The sequence below is a fragment of the Leptopilina heterotoma genome, unplaced genomic scaffold (assembly GCF_015476425.1).
Source record: "Leptopilina heterotoma isolate Lh14 unplaced genomic scaffold, ASM1547642v1 Lhet_123, whole genome shotgun sequence".
Classification (NCBI taxonomy): Eukaryota; Metazoa; Arthropoda; class Insecta; order Hymenoptera; family Figitidae; genus Leptopilina; species Leptopilina heterotoma.
The window spans coordinates 2,404,341-2,428,285 of NW_025110842.1; the positions used below are offsets into that span (position 1 = coordinate 2,404,341).

At 20.6% G+C, this 23,945-nt stretch overlaps 2 protein-coding genes across 2 annotated transcripts in view; one reads left to right on the forward strand and one right to left on the reverse strand.

The window, feature by feature from the left end:
* LOC122512512 (ankyrin repeat and MYND domain-containing protein 2) overlaps positions 1 to 18,982 on the reverse strand; it is a 37,508-nt gene extending 18,526 nt beyond the window's left edge. Inside the window, exons 1-3 of the mRNA XM_043628389.1 lie at positions 18,777 to 18,982; positions 11,562 to 11,939; positions 5,427 to 6,065 (exon numbers count right to left, since the gene is read on the reverse strand). Coding sequence (XP_043484324.1) covers positions 5,427 to 6,065; positions 11,562 to 11,939; positions 18,777 to 18,977 — 1,218 coding nt within the window. The 5' untranslated portion in view covers positions 18,978 to 18,982. The remainder of the gene's footprint in view (positions 1 to 5,426; positions 6,066 to 11,561; positions 11,940 to 18,776) is intronic.
* A 618-nt stretch (positions 18,983 to 19,600) lies between these two features.
* Positions 19,601 to 22,218, forward strand: LOC122512504 (transmembrane protein 242). The gene is made up of 2 exons (XM_043628372.1): positions 19,601 to 19,758; positions 21,527 to 22,218. Exons 1-2 carry the CDS (start codon positions 19,644 to 19,646, stop codon positions 21,931 to 21,933), a joined length of 522 nt encoding a protein of 173 aa, XP_043484307.1. The 5' UTR covers positions 19,601 to 19,643; the 3' UTR covers positions 21,934 to 22,218.
* The last annotated feature ends 1,727 nt before the right edge of the window (positions 22,219 to 23,945 follow it).

Consider the following 23,945-nt stretch of genomic DNA (forward strand, 5'->3'; position numbering starts at 1 on the left):
TTATTATTTATGAAAATAATTGAATCCCTGCAAAAATTTTATTATTTATCAAAATAATTGAATTTTTAGAAAAATTTTATTATTTATCAAATTAATTGAATTTTTAGAAAAAATTGAATTTTTTTATTTAAATAATTGAATTCTTTGAAGAACTTTTGGAAAATTGTTCAAAATAATTTAATGTTTTGAGGAATTCCATTTGAATTTGTATTAAAAATAATTGAAATTCTGCAATGAGTTTTATTATTTATGAAAATAATTGAATTCCTTAAATGAATTTTATTTTTTACGACAATAATTGAATTCCTGTAAAAAATGTTATTATTTATGAATGTAATAATTGAATTATTGAGTAGAATTTTATTAAAATTTTTTTTAAAGAATTGAATTCCTCTGGAAAATTTTATTAAATTAGTAGATATTGAAAATCATCAAATTGAGGGAAAAATTTTTTGAAAATAATTGAATTTTGGAGAAGAATTTTATTATTTTTAAAAATAATTGAAATTTTGACGAGAATTTTTTTTTTTAATTTTTAAAAATAATTGAATTTCTGTGAAGAATTTTATTATACTTTTAAAAATAATTAAATTTCTGTGAAGAATTTTTGTAAATTTCTCCAAAATTCAATTTTTTAAAATTGTTTTTATGAATAATTAATACTGAAACAAAAAATAACAATAAAATATTAATAACACTTATGTTAATAAAATATAAAATGAACAATCATTATCACTAATAAAATTCTTCCTCTATCACTAAAATTCCTGAAAGAAAAATATAAAAATCCAAAAAAGAAAAATTCGATTCCTATTTCAACTTTTACAAAAACGAGTCTCAAAAAATTAAAAAATACCTTTTCTCCAAAAAATTCTGAAAATAGAAATTAAAAATTCTATAAAAATCCCTAAAGAATTGTGGAAAATAGAAAATAAAAATTTGATAAAAATCCCTAAAGAAATGTGGAAAATAGAAAATAAAATTTTTCTTTATAAAAATCCCTAAAGAAAACATTTTGTTTTTAAAAATAGAAAAGCATTTTTCTAAATGTTGCACAGAAGATAGAATATATTTTTTATTGAAAAAGAGAGAAATACATTATGTTTGACTATAAAAAGTCATCAGAAAAAAAGGAAGAAAACAATCTATTTTTGTTTTCTTTCCTTCTTTTTGTTATTAAGTACGCCTTAATTTTTAAGAAAGGCAAACAAACAAATTCATTAAAAAAATCAATCAATGGAACGAAATACAACATTTTTTTTATACACACACACCTACGAACTTACAAACTTTACAAACGAAAAACCAAAAAGTCGTTCTATATTTATATAAAATTACACTCTCGCACTAGATTAAAAAAAAAGTAAAAAAAAAAAAAAAATTGTTAGACAAATACCAACAAATACCCCCTCTCCTCACATTTAGTTTATATAACAAACGAAACATTTATCGAGAATAATAAAATCAAGAAGAAGGTCCTTTGAAATTAGCGTGACGACGCTTAGCGTCAAAAAAATACTTTTTTCCAAAAAAAGAGTAAAACGATTTTTTTTTCAAGTTTTTAAATAAGAAATGTACAATTTTTCTCATTTTAAATAAATTTTTTTCTTTTCTTTGAGAAAATTTCTAAAAACTTTTAAAAAATGTTTAAACTCCCCAAGTGAATAAGGAAGTTTCAACTCTTTGAATTTCTATTCATAATTTTCGTTGAAATTTTTTTTCAAATTTTTTCTCGAAAATTAATATTTTCGACGCTAAGCGTCGAGACGCTAACTTGAGGAATAAAATATAAGTTGGCGGAGCACCGAAGACTAGAGAGAGACTGCTTGTAAATAAATGCATTTTTTTTACGAAGAAATAATTTTACAAGTATTTTTTTTTCAAACCCTTTGATTGTTAGAACGAAAGGAAAAAAAATCTATTTTATTGAGATCAAGAAAAAAAATCAGGGGGGGGGCGGAAGGAGAAGAAACAAAACTAAAATACCAAACTATTTTTGAACGAAAAAAAGAAAAACGAAAAGTATTTTTCATTATTTGGAAAAAAATAAATTTCCAGCCTCGGACTATTGCAAACTCTTTTTTTATTTTTGCGAAATATTTATTAACGAATTGTTAATAAATAAATTAAGTGTTAATAAATAAATATTATGCTTATGTAAATATTTTTTTCGGTAATTATGCAGAATTACCAATTTTTCTAATTATAATCAATAATTGTGAAAATCAATTGTTAACTTCTTTCACCTTTAATATTAATTACCGAATAATAAATTCATTCCCTGTAATTATAATCAATAATAATAATATTAATATAATTAATATAATAATATTATCATATTTTTTAGCTAATTAATTGATTAATTAATTTACTTATCTATTTATTTAATATAGACGATTTAATATTTTATAAATACAACGTTTAAAATTAAAATCAAATATTACTCGATTTTTTTAAATATAATTTTTATAATTATAATTAAAATTATCATTGAAAAGTTCTTTCGACTTCAATAAAAACTTTTTTTTTCTATTTTTAATCTAATTTGATTTAAAATTCTTCGAAAAATCAAAATTTAGATTCGAATTTGTAAAAGAATTTTCCTTTTAAAATTTCAATTTATTAATTCATTTATTTATTTTTTTATTTATTCCACATAGAAATATTTGGAAAAAATTGAAAATAAAATTATTTCGTAAGTATATATTATTCATTTCGTTTACTATAATTTACTTTGTGTAAATATTTTTTGTTCCCTTTTTTCAACTTTTTAAATTTCAATTTCAATTTTCAATTTTTTCAATTCACTTTCATATTTTATTTTTTTCCGAAGAAACAAAAAAAGAAATATTCTAATAATTTTCGGAAATTGCCTGAAAGTGGCAAAAATTCGCAATAAGTCCGAGACTTGTGAAATTCTAAAGAATAAAAATTTTTTCATCTAATTTCACAAAAATTTTCTAATCGAAATTATTTTGATGAATTTCTAAAAATTTATAATAGTATATGAACAAATTTTTTTAATTTATTTTCTATTTATAAATTTTGTATTTTTATTTATAAATTTAACGTAAATTTATTTATTATTTTTAAATTTCGACTTTTATTTATTATTTTTATAAATAAAAGTCAAAATTTTTATTATCAATTTTTCCTTTATTTATAAATTTAGTTTTTTTTATTTTATAAAAAAAATTTGCAATAAATTTGAAAATACAAAATGTCCAATGAATTTGTGATAAAAATTAATAATTTTAAATTTTTGAGTAAATTTGAAATAAATTTAGGTACAAAAAGATTTGCAACAAATTTTGTAAATAAATTCGCAATGAATTTGTAAATAAAATTAATTAATAAAATAAAAAATTTTTTTGATAAAAATTTGTAAATAAATTTGCAATGAATTTCTAAATAAAATTAATAATTTTAAAATTTGTAATAAATTTGCAATAAATTTGTAAGTAAATTTGCAGTTTATTTGTTAAGAAAATTAATAATTGTAAATTTTTGAATAAAAATAGAAATAAAGAATCAATTTATTTTGATAAACTTCCAAAATTTTATAATTTATAGTTAAATTTATAAATTTATTTTTTTATTTATAAATTAATTATAAATTTGTCTATAAATTGAAGTTTTTTACAAATTAATCAAAATAATTTGATTTTCAATGAATTTATGAATATAAATTTTCAAAATTTAAAAAATAAAATTTCTAATTATAAATTTTATTAAAAAATTCAGAAATAAAAATTGAAATATTTAGTTGAATTTCTAAAAATTTATAATTTATAAACAGAAAATTCATAAATTTAGCTGATATTTATAAATTTATTTCTAATTTATAAATTTTCCAAATATAAACTTTTATATTTGTAAATTAGTTAAAATAATTATAAACTTTTTGTAACAAATTTACAAAATAAAAGTTGCAAATACAAATTTTTATTTTTCTTTTAAAAATAAATTTACAAAAAAACTTGTATTAAATTTTGTAAAAAAAAAAATTGAAAAATTATAAATTTTGTAGATAAAAAAAATTTATAAATAAAATTTACAGTTACACAATTTATAATTTTCAAATATATTTGAATGAATGAATGAATTTCAAAATTCATTAATAAATTTTCAAATAAATTTATAAATAAAAGTTGGAATTATAAATTTTATTTATAAATTTTATTTTAAAAATTAATTTTAAAAAATTCTAGTTACAAAGTTTATTTATAAATTAATTGATAAAATTTTATTTAAAAAAATTGAGTAAAATAAAATTTGCAAATACAAATTCTATTTTTATTTATTATTAAAATTTCTAATTTATTATAAATTTTATTTATAAATTTATTAAAAAAACTTATTAATAGAATTTTTAATTGTTTATTTTATTCATAAATTGATGAATAAAATATGTAATTGTTTATTTTATTCATAAAATTTATTGAAAAAATCGTTGTATTTATAGACCTAATTCTTAAATTTATTTACAAATTGATTTAAAAAATTTATTAATAAAATTTTGCAATTTCAAATTTTATTCGAAAATTTAATAAAAAAAAAAATTAATGAATAAAATTCGTAATTGTTTATTTCATTGTTAAATTTATTTACAAATTTATTTAAAAGTTCATTAACACAAATTTTTAATTATCAATTTAATTTGAAAATTTATTTCTAATTTATTGCGAATTTTTTGCAAATTTGTTCATAAATTTATTGAAAAATCCTTTATAAATTTATCCAAAAATTCTTTACTAAATTTATTGAAAATTCCTTTATTAATTTATTGAAAAATCCTTAATAAATCGATCGAATATTCGTTAATAATTTAAAAAGGAATTTTCAAATTTATTGAAAATTCCTTCAGAAATTTATCGAAAATTCCTCCAAAAATTTATTTACTTCACTGCAAATTTATTCGAAAAACATTTCTTAAATTATAAATTTATAAACAAAAAAAACTATCAATCCAGAGAGAGAGAAAAAATTCCTAAATCAACCTTCTCTATCTAATAATCGATAAATTTATTACTTTCTCTAAAAGAAATTACTCAATTCTCTAATTTTTGGAAGCTCGAATATTTTTTCTTTACCTTTTTTTTTTTTTTTTTGCTTTTTGAGACCAAGTCTTTTTCACCGAAGAAAAAATTTTTTTTCCCTTAGCGAGTAAGAATTAAAATTAATTTCTCAGGCTGAAAATTCTCTGTAAATTTTCTCGCCCGGAAAAAGAAAATTCCGACTACATTATTTACATGAAAATTAATAAGAAGAAGAAGACGAAGAAGAAAAAAAGAAAAAACCGATGCAAACCCAAAATTATTGTTTCATTTTCCTTCTTTCTTTTTTTAAAAAACGTTTTTAATTAATTTTTAAATCTTCGACCGTTAATTTTAATTAACAGTCAAATTTTGTAATCTTGAACTTACGGCATTTGCAATTTGTTCCTTATTCTCTTGACTTAATTTTGTACCCGAATTTGTTGTTGTTGTCGTCGTCGTCTCAAGACGTGCGCACGCTTTTTTATGCATAAACCAATGCAATCGTTGACATTCACGATCGCAATATTGCACGGCTTTGCATTTACTGCATTTTTTCGTCACCTTCTCCTCGCCGCACGTGACGCAAATTTGTGAATTATCAATAAAACCACGTTGTCCATTAATTGCCGCCGACACAACGGACGCGGCAGTCGGTGGATCACTGCCCGCCAATGTTGCGACCATTTGATGAAATATTGTACTCTCCCTGAAGGGGAATTCCCTCACGGCCTCGCGTAAAAATGCCTCTTGATATTCGGGTATTCCATCGGTTTTATTGCACTTGAGAAAACGACGAACGAGAGCTTCGACGGGATCGGATTTCTTCTCCTCAGCGCTGCCACCACCGCCGCCGCCATCTTCATTGCACTTGTCCGATTGGGCCTTCATTGCTTTCTGGCGATTTTGACATTTTATCACTTCAGCCACGACGAAACTCAAATAATGATATTTGAAGGCAATCACTTCATTGGTCTCGGCGCCGCGTGTCATTTCACGATGTCTCATTACTTCCAGGACTTTTTGAATCTGAAATTTCGTTCATTTGATAAATTTAGAAAAATAAACAATTTTGAATATGAAAATTAATTTATTTGTTAATTTAGAAAAATAAACTTTTTAAATCTGAAAATTAATTTATTTGTTAATTTAGAAAAATAAACTTTTTGAATCTGAAAATTAATTTATTTGTTAATTTAGAAAAATAAACTTTTTAAATCTGAAAATTAATTCATTTGTTAATTTAGAAAAATAAACTTTTTAAATCTGAAAATTAATTTATTTGTTAATTTAGAAAAATAAACTTTTTAAATCTGAAAATTAATTTATTTGTTAATTTAGAAAAATAAACTTTTTGAATCTGAAATTTCAATTATTTAAATAGAAAAATCGAATTTCTCCATAAAAATTCAATTATTTAATAAAAAAAAATCGAATTACTAAAAATATAAATTATAATAAAAATTCAATTAATTAAATAAAAAAAAATAAATTTTCCAATAAAAATTCGAATATTTAAATAGAAAAATTTAATTCTTCAATAAAACTTCAAATTAAAAAAAAAAATTAAGTATTTTTCGAGAATTCAATTCGTTAAATACCAAAATTCAATTTTTTGATAAAAAAATTGAATTATTTAAATGGAAAATTCAATTCTTTGATAAATATTGAATTATTCAATAAGAAAAATTATATAAATTCTTCAAATAATAAATAAAATTCTTCAATTTAATTAAAATTTAATTATTTAAATGAAAAAATTGAATTCTTCAATATAAATTTTATTAATTAAACAGAAAAATTCAATTTTTCAATAGAATTTCAATTATTTTAAATAATTCTCCAAAAGTTCTTAGATAATTCAATTATTTAAATAGAAAAATCCAATTCAATTATTTAAATGAAAAAATTCTACTTTCCGATTGTAAATCAAAACATTTAAACATAAAAAATTAATATTTCGATTCAAATTCAAATTTTTTTAATAACTGTCCAAAAGTTCTTTGGGAATTTAATTATTTAAATAGAAGAATTCAAATTTTAAAAAAATTCAATTACTTAAGTAAAAAAAAAAAAATTCAATTTTTATACAAAAGTTTAATTATTTTAAATAAAAAAATTCAATTCTCCAATAAAAATTCAGTTATTATAAACTATTCTCCAAAAGTTCTTTCAGAATTCAATTATTTTAAATAATTCTCCAAATTTTCTTTGAAAATTCAATTATTTAAACAGAAAAATCCAATTTCTCGATAAAAATTAAATTATTTAAGTAGATAAATTCAATTCTTTATTAAAAATTAAATTATTTAAATAGAAAAATACAATTTCTCTATAAAAATTCAATTATTTAAAGAGAAAAATTGAGTTCTTCAATGAAAATTCAATTAATTAAATGGAAAAATTCAATTTTCGATTAAAATTCTATAATTTTAATAAAAAAATTTTAATTTTCTGATAAAAATTCAATTATTTTGAACAATTTTCCAATAGTTTATCGAGAATTCAATTATTTAATGAAAAAATTTAATTCTTTAATAAAATTCAATTAACTAAATAGAAAAATTCAATTTTTCGATAAAAAGTCAATTATTTAAATAAAAAAAATTAATTTTTTACTATTTCACAAAAAATTCAATTTTATTGAAAATATTTTTTAAATTATTTTTTATGATAAATATTTAATTATTTAAAAAGGAAAATTAAAATCTTCAATAAAAATCCAATTAATTAAATAAATAAAAATTCAATTATTCAATAAAAATTCAATTATTTAAATAGAAAAAATTGAATTCTTCCAATAAAAATTCAATTAATTAAATGGAAAAGTTGAATTTTACCATAAAATTCAATTATTTAAACGGAAAATTGAATTCTTTAATAAAAATTCAATTATTTAAATGAAAAAATTCAGTTTTTCAATAGAAATTCAATTATTATGAACAATTTTCCAAAAGTAAAAAATCTAGAATTATCAAAATTATCAAAAATTCAAAAAACCGAATTTCTTAAAATTTTTTGGGCTCTTGAAAAATACTTTATTTATTTTATTTTTTTTTGTAAAAAATCTAAAATTATCAAAAATTATCAAAAATTCGAAAAACAAAATTTCTTAGAATTCAACATTTTTTCTTCTTTTTTATGGCATTTAGCTTCAATATTTTTGTGCTCTTGAAAAATACTTTACTTATTTAATATTCTCCAACCTTTAGTAAAAAATCAAAAATTATCAAAAATATTCAAAAATTCGAAAAACCGAATTTCTTAGAATTCAATATTTTTTCTTCTTTTTTATAGCATTTAGATTCAATATTTTTGTGCTCTTAAAAAATACTTTACTTATTTAAAAATCTCCACCCTTTGGTAAAAAATCAAAAATTATCAAAAATTTTCAAAAATTCTAAAAACCGAATTTCTTAGAATTCAATATTTTTTCTTCTTTTTTATGGCATTTAGATTCAATATTTTTGTGCTCTTGAAAAATACTTTACTTATTTAAAATTCTCCAACCTTTAGTAAAAAATCAAAAATTATCAAAAATATTCAAAAATTGGAAAAACCGAATTTCTTAGAATTCAATATTTTTTCTTCTTTTTTATGGCATTTAGATTCAATATTTTTGTGCTCTTGAAAAATACTTTACTTATTTAAAATTCTCCAACCTTTAGTAAAAAATCAAAAATTATCAGAAATATTCAAAAATTCGAAAAACCGAATTTCTTAGAATTCAATATTTTTCCTTCTTTTTTATGGCATTTAGATTCAATATTTTTGTGCTTTTGAAAAATACTTTACTTATTTAAAATTCTCCAACCTTTGGTGAAAAATCAAAAATTATCCAAAATATTCAAAAATTCGAAAAACTGAAATTTGGAAATTCAACATTTTTTCTTCTTTTTTATGACATTTAGCTTCAATAATTTTGTGCTTTTGGAAAATACTTTACTTATTAAATTCTCTCGACTCTTTGGTAAAAAATGTGAAATTATCGAAAATTATCAAAAATTCAAAAATCCGAATTTCTTAAAATTCAACATTTTTTCCTCTCTTTTATAGGATTTAGCTTCATTATTTTTGTGCTTTTGGAAAATACTTTACTTATTAAATTGTCTCGACTCTTTGGTAAGAAATCTAAAATTATCAAAAATATTCAAAAATTCGAAAAACCGAAATTTTGAAAATCCAACATTTTTTCTTCTTTTTTATTGCATTTAGCTTCAATATTTTTGTGCTCTAGAAAAATACTTAACTTATTTAATTTTTTCCACCCTTTGTAAAAAAATCAAAAATTTTCAAAAATATTCAAAAATTCGAAAAACCGAAATTTTGAAAATTTTAACATTTTTTCTTTTCTTTAATGGCATTTAGCTTCAATATTTTTGTTTTTTTAAAAAATACTTTACTTATTTAAAAATCTCCAACTTTTGGTAAAAAATCAAAAATTATCAAAAATTATCAAAAATTCGAAAAACAAAATTTCTTAGAATTCAACATTTTTTCTTCTTTTTTATGGCATTTAGCTTCAATATTTTTGTGCTCTTGAAAAATACTTTACTTATTTAAAATTCTCCACCCTTTGGTAAAAAATAAAAAATTATCAAAAATATTCAAAAATTCGAAAAACCGAATTTCTGAAAATTCAACATTTTTCCTTCTTTTTTATGGCATTTAGATTCAATATTTTTGTGCTCTTGAAAAATACTTTACTTATTTAAAATTCTCCACCCTTTGGTAAAAAATCAAAAATTATCAAAAATATTCAAAAATTCGAAAAACCGAATTTCTTAGAATTCAATATTTTTTCTTCTTTTTTATGGCATTTAGATTCAATATTTTTGTGCTTTTGAAAAATACTTTACTTATTTAAAATTCTCCAACCTTTGGTGAAAAATCAAAAATTATCCAAAATATTCAAAAATTCGAAAAACTGAAATTTTGAAAATTCAACATTTTTTCTTCTTTTTTATGACATTTAGCTTCAATAATTTTGTGCTTCTGGAAAATACTTTACTTATTAAATTGTCTCGACTCTTTGGTAAAAAATGTGAAATTATCGAAAATTATCAAAAATTCAAAAATCCGAATTTCTTAAAATTCAACATTTTTTCCTCTCTTTTATAGGATTTAGCTTCATTATTTTTGTGATTTTGGAAAATACTTGACTTATTAAATTGTCTCGACTCTTTGGTAAAAAATCTAAAATTATCAAAAATATTCAAAAATTCGAAAAACCGAAATTTTGAAAATCGAACATTTTTTCTTCTTTTTTATTGCATTTAGCTTCAATATTTTTGTGCTCTAGAAAAATACTTAACTTATTTAATTTTTTCCACCCTTTGTAAAAAAATCAAAAATTTTCAAAAATATTCAAAAATTCGAAAAACCGAAATTTTGAAAATTTTAACATTTTTTCTTTTCTTTAATGGCATTTAGCTTCAATATTTTTGTTTTTTTAAAAAATACTTTACTTATTTAAAAATCTCCAACTTTTGGTAAAAAATCAAAAATTATCAAAAATATTCAAAAATTCGAAAAACCGAATTTCTTAAAATTCAACATTTTTTCCTCTCTTTTATGGGATTTAGCTTCAATATTTTTGTTTTTTTAAAAAATACTTTACTTATTTAAAAATCTCCAACTTTTGGTAAAAAATCAAAAATTATCAAAAATATTCAAAAATTCGAAAAACCGAATTTCTTAAAATTCAACATTTTTTCCTCTCTTTTATGGGATTTAGCTTCATTATTTTTGTGCTTTTGGAAAATACTTTACTTATTTAAAATTCTCCAACCTTTGGTAAAAAATCAAAAATTATCAAAAATATTCAAAAATTCGAAAAACCGAATTTCTTAAAATTCAACATTTTTCCTTCTTTTTAATGGCATTTAGCTTCAATAATTTTGTGCTTCTCAAAAATACTTTACTTATTTAAAAATCTCCACCCTTTGGTAAAAAATCAAAAATTATCAAAAATATTCAAAAATTCTAAAAACCGAATTTCTTAAAATTCAACATTTTTTCCTCTCTTTTATGGCATTTAGATTCAATATTTTTGTGCTCTTGAAAAATACTTTGCTTATTTAAAATTTTCCAACCTTTGGTAGAAAATCAAAAATTATCAAAAATGTTGAAAAATTCGAAAAACCGAAGTTCTTAAAATTCAACATTTTTTCTTCTTTTTTATGGCATTTAACTTTATTATTTTTGGGCTCTTCAAAAACACTTCACCCAATTTTTTATCTCAGTCCTTTGTTTAAAAAATTATTTAAATTCTTTCTATGATTTAGAAATTGAAAGACCTTGTGTACATCTTTTAGTTCTTTTCTTTAAAAAGATTTCTTTTTTTAAAAATTGTTTAACGATAATTTGTTCACCTTCTCAAAATTTTTTATTTTTATTAATAAATTCAAAAAAATATCTTTTTTCATTTAAAAATTCTAAAGAAATTTCTTTCCTAATATCAAAAAGCGAAAAAAAAATTTTTTCTATCATTTAGAAATTAATGAAAGAAAATTTTTTGTTCACCTTCTCCAAATTCTCCAGGAGGCCAGGACACCGTTGAAGATTCATCGCAACACGTACGGGATGTACATTTATTTGCATGATAAATTTATGAAATGAATCGGCAAGATGTGGCGGCAATAGTGGTTCAGTTTGCAAGCCCTGTGGCTTAATGTAGTAATCAATGTCCGCCTTTGGAATGAAATTATTAATTGTCGAGACGCAATTGTGATTGCCAACGAAAGCTGCCATTTGCGCTGCCGTGCGTCCAACGCTATTTGTCGACGATATTCGCGCTCCATGCGACAACAGCAAATGACACAAGTCCGAATTTCCACTCAACGCCGCAAAATGCAGTGCCGTGTATTCGTGCTCGTGTTGACACGAATTCACATCGACGCCCTGGGAAAATTATTTCTATTTAATTATTCATCATTTTATTCAAATTTATAAGAATAAAAATAATAATGTTAATATTACTATTTTATTTACTATTTCGTTTGTTTTTCACCTTTCCTTGCATTTATCACTCGAAAAAAGATTCAGAAAAGATTTTTAAAAAATACTCGAAAATATACAAAAACAAATTTAAAAAAGTCTCGAAAAAATACGAAAGAAGATTTAAAAAAAGACTTGATAAAAGATTCAAAAAAGACTCGAAATAAAATTTCAAAAAAGATTCAAAATAAAATTCAAAAAAAGACTCGAAAAAAGATTTCACGATGTCCAATCACTTTCAATACTTTTTGAATATGAAATTGTATTCATTAATTGAATTTGAAAAGTAAACTTTTTGAATCTGAAGATTCTTTCATTTAATAAATTAGAAAAATAAACTATTTGAATCTGAAATTTAATTCATTTATTAAATTAGAATTGAAAAATATTTAAAAATAAATTTAAATTTAAAAAAACGGCAAATTTAATACTTTCCGATTTAAAATTTTAAATAGAAAAAATAATAAAATCTTTGAAAGATTTTTTTGAAAAATATTTTTTTAATTCCATTTTTTTGATAAAAATTCAATTATTTTTTCAAAAATTTTACAAAATTTCAATTATTTTAAAAATATCTTTCAAAAATTCAATTTTTTCAATTCAATTTATTGACAAAAAATTCAATTATTTTTAATAATTCTTCAAATGTTTTTTGGAGAATTCAATTATTTAAATACAAAAATTCAATTATTTTTAATAATTTTTCAAATGTTCTTCGAGAATTCAATTATTTAAATACAAAAATTCAATTAATTGAAAAAAAAATTTAATCATTTAGATGTAAAATTCAATTCGTTGATAATAATTCAATTGTTTAAAAAGGAAAATTGAATTCTTTAATAAAAATTTATTTAATTAAATAAAAAAATGCAATTATTTAATTATTAAAATTGAATTCTTCAATAAAATTCAATTAAAATTTCAATTATCTTTATAAATAATAAAATTCTTCTCCGAAATTCAATTATTTTTCAAAATTTAAATAAAAATTCTTGACAAAATTTCAATTATTTTCAAAATTTTTTCTCAATTTCATAATTTTTTTATATTTACTATTTTAATAAAAATTTCCGAATAAATTCTATCATTCCAAAATTGTTTTTAATAAAATTCTACGAAAACATTTTATTATTTTTATAAACAATAAAAAATTTACAGGAATTCAATTATTTACAAATTTTTTTATAAATTTCTTCGCAATAATTCAAATTATTTTGATAAATAATAGCATTTTTACCGAAATTAAATTATTTTTATAATTAATAAAAAATTGATCGCAGAATTTCAATTATTTTTTAAGGTCTATTAAGTTGGCACCACTACTTTTATATTTTGAGTTATCAACTATGTCACAATTTAGGGCTCAAATAGGGCTCTTCAACGCTCAAAAATAAAAATTTGTCGCCCCTCATTTTTTTAAAAAAAACTTTGATTCTGCTAGCTTAACGTTAAGTTGGCACAAATTACTCTATAACTTCAATAAATAATTACAAATCAAAAAAATTTTAACGCTATAATTTAGGGCTCATTTCGGGCTCTCCGATGGACAAAGAACAAACTTCTTAAAAATACTCTTTCTCTAAAAAATTGCCCATTAACATTTTTTTTTAATAAAACCATGTTTTTGCTAACTTAACGTTAAGCTAGCACAAATTACATTATAACATCAATAAATAATTACAAATCAAAAAAATTTTAACACTATAATTTAAGGCTCATTTAGGGCTCTCCAAAGGCAAATGAACGAACTTCCCAAAAACTACCCTTCAATTTAAAAAATTACCTTATCTACTTTTTTATATTTAAAAAATGTTTAAAACATGACCTTTTTTATCTAATTCATTTTTCCAGCCTTAGAAATTTATTAAATACTATTTTTATTTATAGTTAGAAACTCTAAATCCTAAAAATCTCTCAAATCATTTATTTAAAATAAAGGACGTTAATGTAACTTCATCATTTTTCTGGGGCCATATACGCTCTTAAATTATATCAAAATAATTAATAATCAAACATTTTTTAACACTATATTTTTAGGCACATTTAGATCTCTCCAATTAATTAAAAAACAATTTCTCAAAAATACCCTTTTGCCTAAAAAATCACCGCAACCCCATTTTTAAAAAAATACCTTGTTTTTGCTAGCTCAACTTTAAGTTGACACAAATTATTCTGTTACTTCAATAAATAATTACAAATCAAAACAATTTTAACGCTATTTATTAGAGCTAATTTAGGGCTCTTTGACGTATGAAGAACGAACTTCCGAAAAATACTTTTTGTCTAAAAAATTGCTTATCCACATTTTTTTTTAATTAAACCTTGTGTTTGCTAACTTAACGTTAAGCTGGCACAAATTTCTCTATAACTTCAATAAATAGTTACATATTTATTAAATAATATTGTTTTGTAAAATCTCTAAAAGTTGGCTACCATATCTAAGCAGCTTTCAGTGAACTTGTTGCTGTTACAACCAACATTAGTAAAAATGATTGAGTGTAGCTATCACAATTAAGATTTTTTATTTTTAGCTATGCCTATTATAATAAACCATATGTTAGCTGCGATAGCTAACTTTTTCTACGTATGAGTTGTTTTACCTTTCATTTTTTGAAAAGTCACTGCGTTTTTTTTTAAATGTATTATTATATTTTTTTATTGTATACTTATTTGTCAAAATTGTTTATTAAATCTTACACTGAAAAAAATTTATTTGATTCAAATAATTCAAATTATTTGAAAAATAATAATATTTACGGGCAAAAAAATCAAGTTTTCCGGGCGGCGATTTTTTTGAAATTATTTTTACTTATTAGTGGAATATGTAGAAACAATAAACAAAAAGAAAATTGCTGGTCAAAGGATAACTGCAATTTTAAAAAAATTTTTTCTAATTTTTTTTCGGTTTTTTTTAATTTTAAGGGTTGAAAATGACAACTTTTCCCTATCGATATGGGGGTCAAAATTTTTTTGTACTCATTGGGCATCGAGTGAATGAATTTTATGCAATAAAATTTATAGTCTCGTTATTGGTTTATAAATAACAATTTTTTCCTATTTTTTAAAAATTTTTTTAAATTTAGGGGTTGATTTGACAACTTTCCCCTATCGATAATGGGATGAAACTTAGTAGGTATTTATTGGCTACCTACTTGAGTAGGAAAATGCAAAAAAATTTATGGTCTGATGAAAAAAAAATTTCGATGCTGAGCATCGATGGCAACTTCAGGCACCTTGGATTTTATAATATATTGTTGTAAAATATTTTAATTTTTATTAATTTTTACTAATTAATTAATAACTTCAAAAGAAAAAAACGTCATTTTTTCTGTTTCGCATATTAAAATCTTTTATAAAATTTAATATTACTTGTTGGTTTAAGTACTAATTCATAATACTAAATACTAAAAAATATTAGTATTTCTAACTATAAATAAAAATAGAATTTAATAAATTTGTAAGGCTAGAAAAATAAATTTGATAAAAAAGGGTACGTTTAAAAAATTTTTTAAATATAATAAAAGTGGTTAGGGTAATTTTTTAAATTTAAGGGTAGTTTTTAGGAAGTTCGTTCTTTACCCTTTAGGGGGCCCTAAATGAGCCTTAAATTATGGCGTTAAAATTTTTTTGATTTGTAATTATTTATTGATGTTATAAAGTAATTTGTGCTAGCTTAACGTTAAGTTAGCAAAAATAAGGTTTTATTAAAAAAAAATGTTAATGAGCAATTTTTTAGAGAAAGAGTATTTTTAAGAAGATTGTTCTTTGTCCATCGGAGAGCCCTAAATGAGCCCTAATAAATAGCGTTAAAATTGGTTTGATTTGTAATTATTTATTGAAGTAACAGAATAATTTGTGTCAACTTAAAGTTGAGCTAGCAAAAACAAGGTATTTTTTTAAAAATGGGGTTGCGGTGATTTTTTAGGCAAAAGGGTATTTTTGAGAAATTGTTTTTTAATTAATTGGAGAGATCTAAATGTGCCTAAAAATATAGTGTTAAAAAATGTTTGATTATTAATTATTTTGATATAATTTAAGAGCGTATATGGCCCCAGAAAAATGATGAAGTTACATTAACGTCCTTTATTTTAAATAAATGATTTGAGAGATTTTTAGGATTTAGAGTTTCTAACTATAAATAAAAATAGTATTTAATAAATTTCTAAGGCTGGAAAAATGAATTAGATAAAAAAGGTCATGTTTTAAACATTTTTTAAATATAAAAAAGTAGATAAGGTAATTTTTTAAATTGAAGGGTAGTTTTTGGGAAGTTCGTTCATTTGCCTTTGGAGAGCCCTAAATGAGCCTTAAATTATAGTGTTAAAATTTTTTTGATTTGTAATTATTTATTGATGTTATAATGTAATTTGTGCTAGCTTAACGTTAAGTTAGCAAAAACAAGGTTTTATTAAAAAAAAATGTTAATGGGCAATTTTTTAGAGAAAGAGTATTTTTAAGAAGTTTGTTCTTTGTCCATCGGAGAGCCCGAAATGAGCCCTAAATTATAGCGTTAAAATTTTTTTGATTTGTAATTATTTATTGAAGTTATAGAGTAATTTGTGCCAACTTAACGTTAAGCTAGCAGAATCAAAGTTTTTTTTAAAAAAATGAGGGGCGACAAATTTTTATTTTTGAGCGTTGAAGAGCCCTATTTGAGCCCTAAATTGTGACATAGTTGATAACTCAAAATATAAAAGTAGTTGTGCCAACTTAATAGACCTTATTTTTTATACAATTTTATTTCAATTCCCCGAAAAATTAAATTTTTCAAAAATAATTTTCCAAAAGTTTTTCGAAAATTCAATTATTTAAGTAGAAAAATACAATTTTTTGATAAAAAATTCAATTATTTAAATAAAAAAATGCAATATTCTGATCAAAATTCAATTATTTTTAATAATTTTTAAAATGTATTATGAGAATTTAATTATTTATATACGAAAATTCAATTTTTTAATAAAAAAAATTCAATCGTTTAAACGGAAAATTCAATTCTTTGATAATAATTAAATTATTTAGAAAGAAAAATTGAATTTGTCAATTAAAATTCATTTAAATAAATAGAAAAATTGAATTCTTCAATAAAACTGAATTAAATAATGGAAAAATTCAAGTATATTTAATAATTAAATGAATTTTTCTATTTAAATAATTGAATTTTTTTATCAAAAAATTCAATTTTTATATTTCAACAATTGAATTTGAAGAATTCAATTATTCTATTTAAAATATTTAATTTTTATAAAAAAAAGAAATTGAAAAAATATTTTCTAAAAAATTGAATTTTTTGTGAAATATCGAAAAAAAAATTTTTTTATTTAAATAATTGACTTTTTATCGAATAATTGAATTTTTCTATTTAGTTAATTGAATTTTTATTAAAGAATTAAATTTTTTCATTAAATAATTGAATTCTTATCGAAAAATTGGATTTTTCTATTTAAATAATTGAATTCTCGAAGAATTTTTGAATAATTGTTCAAAATAATTGAATTTTTCGAAGAATTCAACTATAATTTTATTAAAAATAATTGAAATTCAACAATGAGATTTTATTGTTTATCAAAATAATTGAATCTCTGTAAAATTTTTATTATGTATCAAAATAATTGATTTTTTTTAAGGATTCAATTTTTATATTTAAATAATTGGAATTTTTATTGAAGAATTTAATTTTTTTTAATTAAATAATTGAATTTTTATGGAATAATTGGATTTCTTTTAAATAATGTAATTAAAATAAATTAATTTCTCGATAAAAATTCAATTATTTAAATAAGAAAATTTGAATTCTTTAACAAAAATTCAAATAGTTAAATAAAAAATTGAATTCTTTAATAAAAATTCAATTATTTAAATAAAATAATTGAATTCTTTAATAAAAATTCAATTATTTAAATAAAAAAATTGAATTCTCTAATAAAAATCCAATTAGTTAAATAAAAATTTGAATTCTTTAATAAGAATCCAATTATTTAAATAGAATAATTTAATTATTTAAATAAAACAATTGAATTCATGAATAAAATTTTTTTGAAATATTCAAATACAGATTAAAACAAGTCTTGAAAAAAACGAACGAAGGTTAAAAAAGACTCGAAAAAAGATTTAAAACGATTTCGAAAGACTCGAAGAAAGATTAAATAAAAATTCAGAAAAAGACTTGAAAAAAGATTTAAAAAACGACTAAAAAAACCTTTAAGAAAATAAATAAAAAGAAAATTTTTAAACAATGCAAAAATAAAAGAATGTTGTGTTTTTAACACAAATTATTGAGTGAGAGTGTATAAAAATATAATATGAAGAGGATCTTTTAAACATCGATAGAAACATTTTGTTCTAAACACTGAGGCTGTAAAAAAGAATAAACAATTACAACACTTTTTCTTAAAACTAGCAAAATTAGTAAACAAAAAGAGAAAAAATAAAAGAAAGAAAAAACAAGAGAAAAACAAAAAAGAAAGAAAATTAATAAAGTCCTAATTGTCAAATGAGTGATAATTCGAATTATCTAGATCGAAGCAAAAAAAACAACTACAAATAAGTACAGTATAAACACTAAAGAATTAGTGAAATTCGTGAGTTAAATTAGCAAGAGGAAACGATAAATCAAAGAGTATTATAAATAACCAATTCGTATGTATATAAATAAGTGGAGAAATCTGTTTTTAAAAGGGGAAAAAAGTGGGAAAAAAACAAAAAAGTGGAGAAAAAAAAGAAAGAAAGACAAACATAACCTACTTGATCCAAGAGCATTTGGGCAATTTCCTTATTTCCCTTGTAACATGCATGTTGCAATAGGCTCATTCCATTTTTATCGACAAAATCCAATTTTGTTTCACACGTTGACAATAATGTTTTAAGTTCATCCACTTCATTTTTTGTTATTTTTTCGTAAATTTCTTTCTGTTGGTCAGTCAATCCCTCCATAGCAGGCGCCATTTTTTATTACTGAAAACTATAAAAAGCGATGGGTCGTCAAATTTGTGTTTTTGATACGGAACAGGGTTGGGTCGCTGCGAATATTTACTTCGTTTGAAAACTCGAAATAACAGGGGTTTTATATTCAATTTTCGGTTATTTTGGAAGTGATACAAATTTTAGTGTATTTTGAAATAAATAAATAATAAATTATTTATTTGCAATTTTATTTCTATTTTTCAATATATTTATTAATAATGACGAAAGCATTTACTTTCGTTAAAAATTGTCCAGAACGGAAAATTCACATTGGAGCTGGAGAGAGAGACTATGTACCTGTCTCTCTCACTCCAATGTGAATTTTTCGTTTTGGACAATTTTTATCCAAAGTATAAATTCTTTCGTCATTATTAATAAATATATTGAAAAATAGAAATAAAATTGCAAATAAATAAATTGAATATTTGTTTTCCAAATACAATTGGAGTAATTAGAGATAAATAACGAAAATAGTGAATAAAACTTTAAAGGAGCACCCACACCGAATCCTAGGGAATTTTCTGATCTAGAAAAATAGTGATTTTCGTAAAGTGAGAAATTCCCCAAAATTTGCAAAACGATTGAAACGTAATTTACGTAACTTTATAGACGAAAAATACAAAACACAAGGAACACAAGTAAAAAAAAATGTCCTCGGAATCCAACGTTTTAATTCCAAAGATTCCAAATATTAATTCAGATATACAAACTGTTGATAAATTAACAAATAAAGATGTCACGAAGAGGAAGGAAAAATTTAAAGGTGAATTTCTGTCATTACTTTGTCAGTGTTTATTAATCAAGTGTCAAATTTTCCGCAATTAGAACCTAACCTATAAATAAAAGTATTTCTTTTCCTTTTTGAAATAAAATATTGTTCTTTTTTTAAAATATAATAAAGTAAAGAGTTGGGAAAAAAAGTATTTTTATTAAATTTTAAATATGACGTTCATTATTGACATGTATTTTTAATGTCAATATCATTTTTATTTTCGAGAAAGTGTTATATTTTATATAACCTATAAAAAGTTTTTCATATTTTTGCTTTAAATATTAGTAATTAATATAATTCATTATAAAAATTCATCGCCAAATTTCAATTATTTTTAATAAAATTATAGCAAAGGAATTTTAATACAAATTCAATTGAATTTCTCGAAAAATTCAATTATTTTGAACATTTCAAATATTTTTTAAACTATTTTAATTGAATACATCGAAAAATTTCATTATTTTGAACAATTTTCCAAATTTCTTTGAGAATTCAATTAATTAAACAAAAAAGTCCAATTTCTGGTTAAAAATTTAATTATTTAAATAGAAAAATTGAATTCTTCAGTAAAAATTCAATTATTTCAATAAAATATTTCAATTCTTCAATAAATAATTTAAAAATTAAATTAAATTAAATAATTTAATTTGTTAATAAAAATTTAATTAATTCGAACAATTTTTTAATAGTTCTTCGATAATTGAATTATTTATATAGAAAAATTCAAATTTTTGACAAAAATTCAATTATTTTCATAAATAATATAAAAACTCATCGCAGAATTCGAATTATTTTTAATACAATTTTTAATCGAATTCCTATAAAAAAATGTAATATTATTCTTGAAAATTTTATTAAAATTCGTCAAAAGAATTCAGTTATTTAAAAATCTGTTGATAACATTCTTTATGCGAATTCAATTTAAGAAACGTTCAATTATTCAAGAAATTATTTATTTGCATTTTAATTGTAAATTGTATTTAAATAATTGAATTCTCATAGAATTTTCTCTAATAAAAATTGATTTAAAAATTAATTTTAGTTAAAATTTTAGAAATCTATTAATTGAATATTAAAAGCATAGTTTGAATTTTTAGAAATATTTGAATATTTTAAAAAGGTTTTGAAATTGAAATATTTGAAAATTTGAATTTTTTCATACTTTTAATTAACAATTGTGTAGAATTAATTTTTTTTGGAAAAAGTTTAATTGTAATTTAATTGAATTTTTTTTTGAAATTATTTAAAATTTTTTTTTCTAATACTTATTTATAATTGAAGAATTTCCGAATAATTGAAATTATAAACAAATGAATTTGAAAATTATCAAAGATGAACTTTTTCAAAATATTATTAAAAAATAATTAAAATTTAAAGAAGAATTTTAGATAGAAATTCTAAAAAAATAATATAATTAAATTGAAATGATGAAAATAATTTTCAAGAAGTTACAGTAACAATAATTCGTAAATAAAACGTTATTTAAAACATTTTTTTGTTCATCTAATCATTTTTAATATTTTTGTTTAATTTAAATAAATCAAAAAATGTTTGTTTGAATTTAATTTTAAATAAATCAGAAAATGTTTGTTTGAATTTAATTAAATAAATCAAAAAAAAATGTTTGTTTGAATTTAATATAATTAAAAAAAATTAATTAAAACCAATTAAAAAAATATTTTACAAAAATTGAGAATTCTTTACGAAAAACTAAAAAATTGATTTATTTTTTCAAAAAAAAAAAAAAAAAAACAAAAAGCCGTTGCATTCGTGAGCGCAATCACTGGATTCTCATTTCTCATCGGATTTGGAAGCACATTGGCCGTTGTTCGTAAGCAAGATCAAAAATATTTTCAAGAAGGAATTGTTGGCGTGAAGGGTGGCCTTCACGATAGCGGTGCATCGCTAGCGTTACGCGCATTAGGATGGGGGACACTTTACGCCTTTACTGGCTGTGGATTATTGTTCTATGGCATTTGGAAATTATCGGGCGCAAAGAATGCCGAGGAATTTCGCCATAAAATGGGTTCAATATTGCCGAGAATACCGAAAAATGATCCACCACAAAGTCGTACTGAATTCGATGGACTCACCGATTTATTGAAATACATTTCCGAAGATTGGGGCACGGAAAATGATCCAGCGAGGAGAAAAAAGCCAGATTAACAAATTTTTTTTCTCCTACAAAATTTGTTGTTTAAATTTCCTTTTTTTTCTTTTTTTTTCTTTTTCCTCATTTACACTCTCTTTCTCTCTCTCTCTCTCTATTTGTAAAAATAAATATTAGTTTACAAAAAAGAAAAGAGACTTTTTCCCTGTGATAAGAAATATTGTATATAGAGATTTTCTCTTTTTTGTCGCGTTCTTTTTTTATGGAGAAAAAGAGAGAATTTTGTCATTTTAATCAATTAACGAATTAATTACGAATAAATAAATTAATTTATTTATTAATTACGAATCTTAATTGAATATATTAAAATAAATAATGATTATTTTATATATTTCCGTCTATAGAGAAAGAAATAAATATTTATTTGAGTAATTAATAATTAATAAATTTATTTCGTTTCATTTAATAAAAAGAAAAAGAAAATCCTAATAGAATAAGTTTTAGCAAAATTATTTTTAATCACTTAAAAAGTTATAGGACTTTTTATTTAAATGTATAATAGAATTATACAATTAAATTGTTAATTGTTATCAACTGCGATTAAGTTTGCATTGAAAATAATTGAATTTCCTTGAAGAATTTGATTATTTCAGAAAATAATTCAATTCTTTTGAAAAAATTGTATAACAATATTTTTTAAATAATTGAATAACTTTCGAGAATTTTCAACGAAATTTTCATTTGAAAAAAATTATTAATTTATTATTTTTGATCGTATTTGGAAATTATTATTCATCTCAGAAGAATTTCATTATTATTTATAAAATATATTGAATTCTTTTAAGGAATTTTATTGAAATTTCTGAATGAAATTAAATTCTTTTAAGGAATTTGATTATTTTTAATAAAAATTCTATTTGAAATAATTAAAAATTATTGAAATAATAAAATTTCTCTATCAAGAATTTTATTTATAAAAATTATTGATTTTTTCTTATTAAAGGAATTTTTATTAAAAAAAAATAATTAAATCTTTTCGAAGAATTTTAATAAAAAAAACTTTTTGAAACTAATATTGAATTCTTTTATGGAATTTTATTATTTTAAATTAAAATTCTATTGAAATAATTAAAAATTTTAAGGATCATAAAATTTCCCTGTCAAGAATTTTTATTTTTTGTGAAAATAATTGAATTTCTTCTTCAAGAAATTTTTTTTATCAAATTTTTAAAAATAATTACCTAAATTGTTTCGAAGAATTTCAATAAAACAATAATTTTGAAAGTTATTGAATTCTTTCGTGAAATTTAATTGAAAATTTGTATGGAAAATAAATGAATTCCTGCGAAGAATTTTATTATTATTTAAAAACATTGAATTTTTAGGAAGAATATTAGCAAAAATTTTAAAAATATGTAATTGAATTGCTTCTACGAATTTTTATTGAAATTTTAAATTGAATTAAAAATCATTGAATTCTTTTGAAGAATTTTATTAGAATTTTTGAAATTAATTAAATTCTTTTGAAGAATTTTACTAGAATTTTTGAAATTAATTAAATTCTTCTGAAGAATTTTATTGGAATTTTTATTGTCAAAAATTTTGAAAATAATTGAATTGCTTCGACGAATTTTGATTGAAGTTTTTAAAACAATAATTGCAAATTTCTGCGAATAATTTTATTATTTTCTTTAAAGCGTAATTAAATTTTTTCTAGAAATTTAATTAAAATTGTTTTAAAAGAAATCAAATTCTTTAAACAAATTGTATTAAAATATAAAAAATATTTTAATTCTTCCAATAAATTTTATTAAAATTTAAAATTGTATTAAAAATAATTTAATTCTTTTGAAGAATTTTATTAGAATTTGTGAAAATAATATTGAATTCTTGGGTAGAAATTTATTATTTTTCAAAAATAATTGAATTCCTCCGAAGAATATTATTATTTCTGAAAATAATTGAATTCTCATCAAGGATTTTAATGGAAAGTTTTGAAAATAATTGAATTCCTTTGAAGAATTTTATTATTTATGAAAATATAATTGAAATATTTCGAGAAATTCAA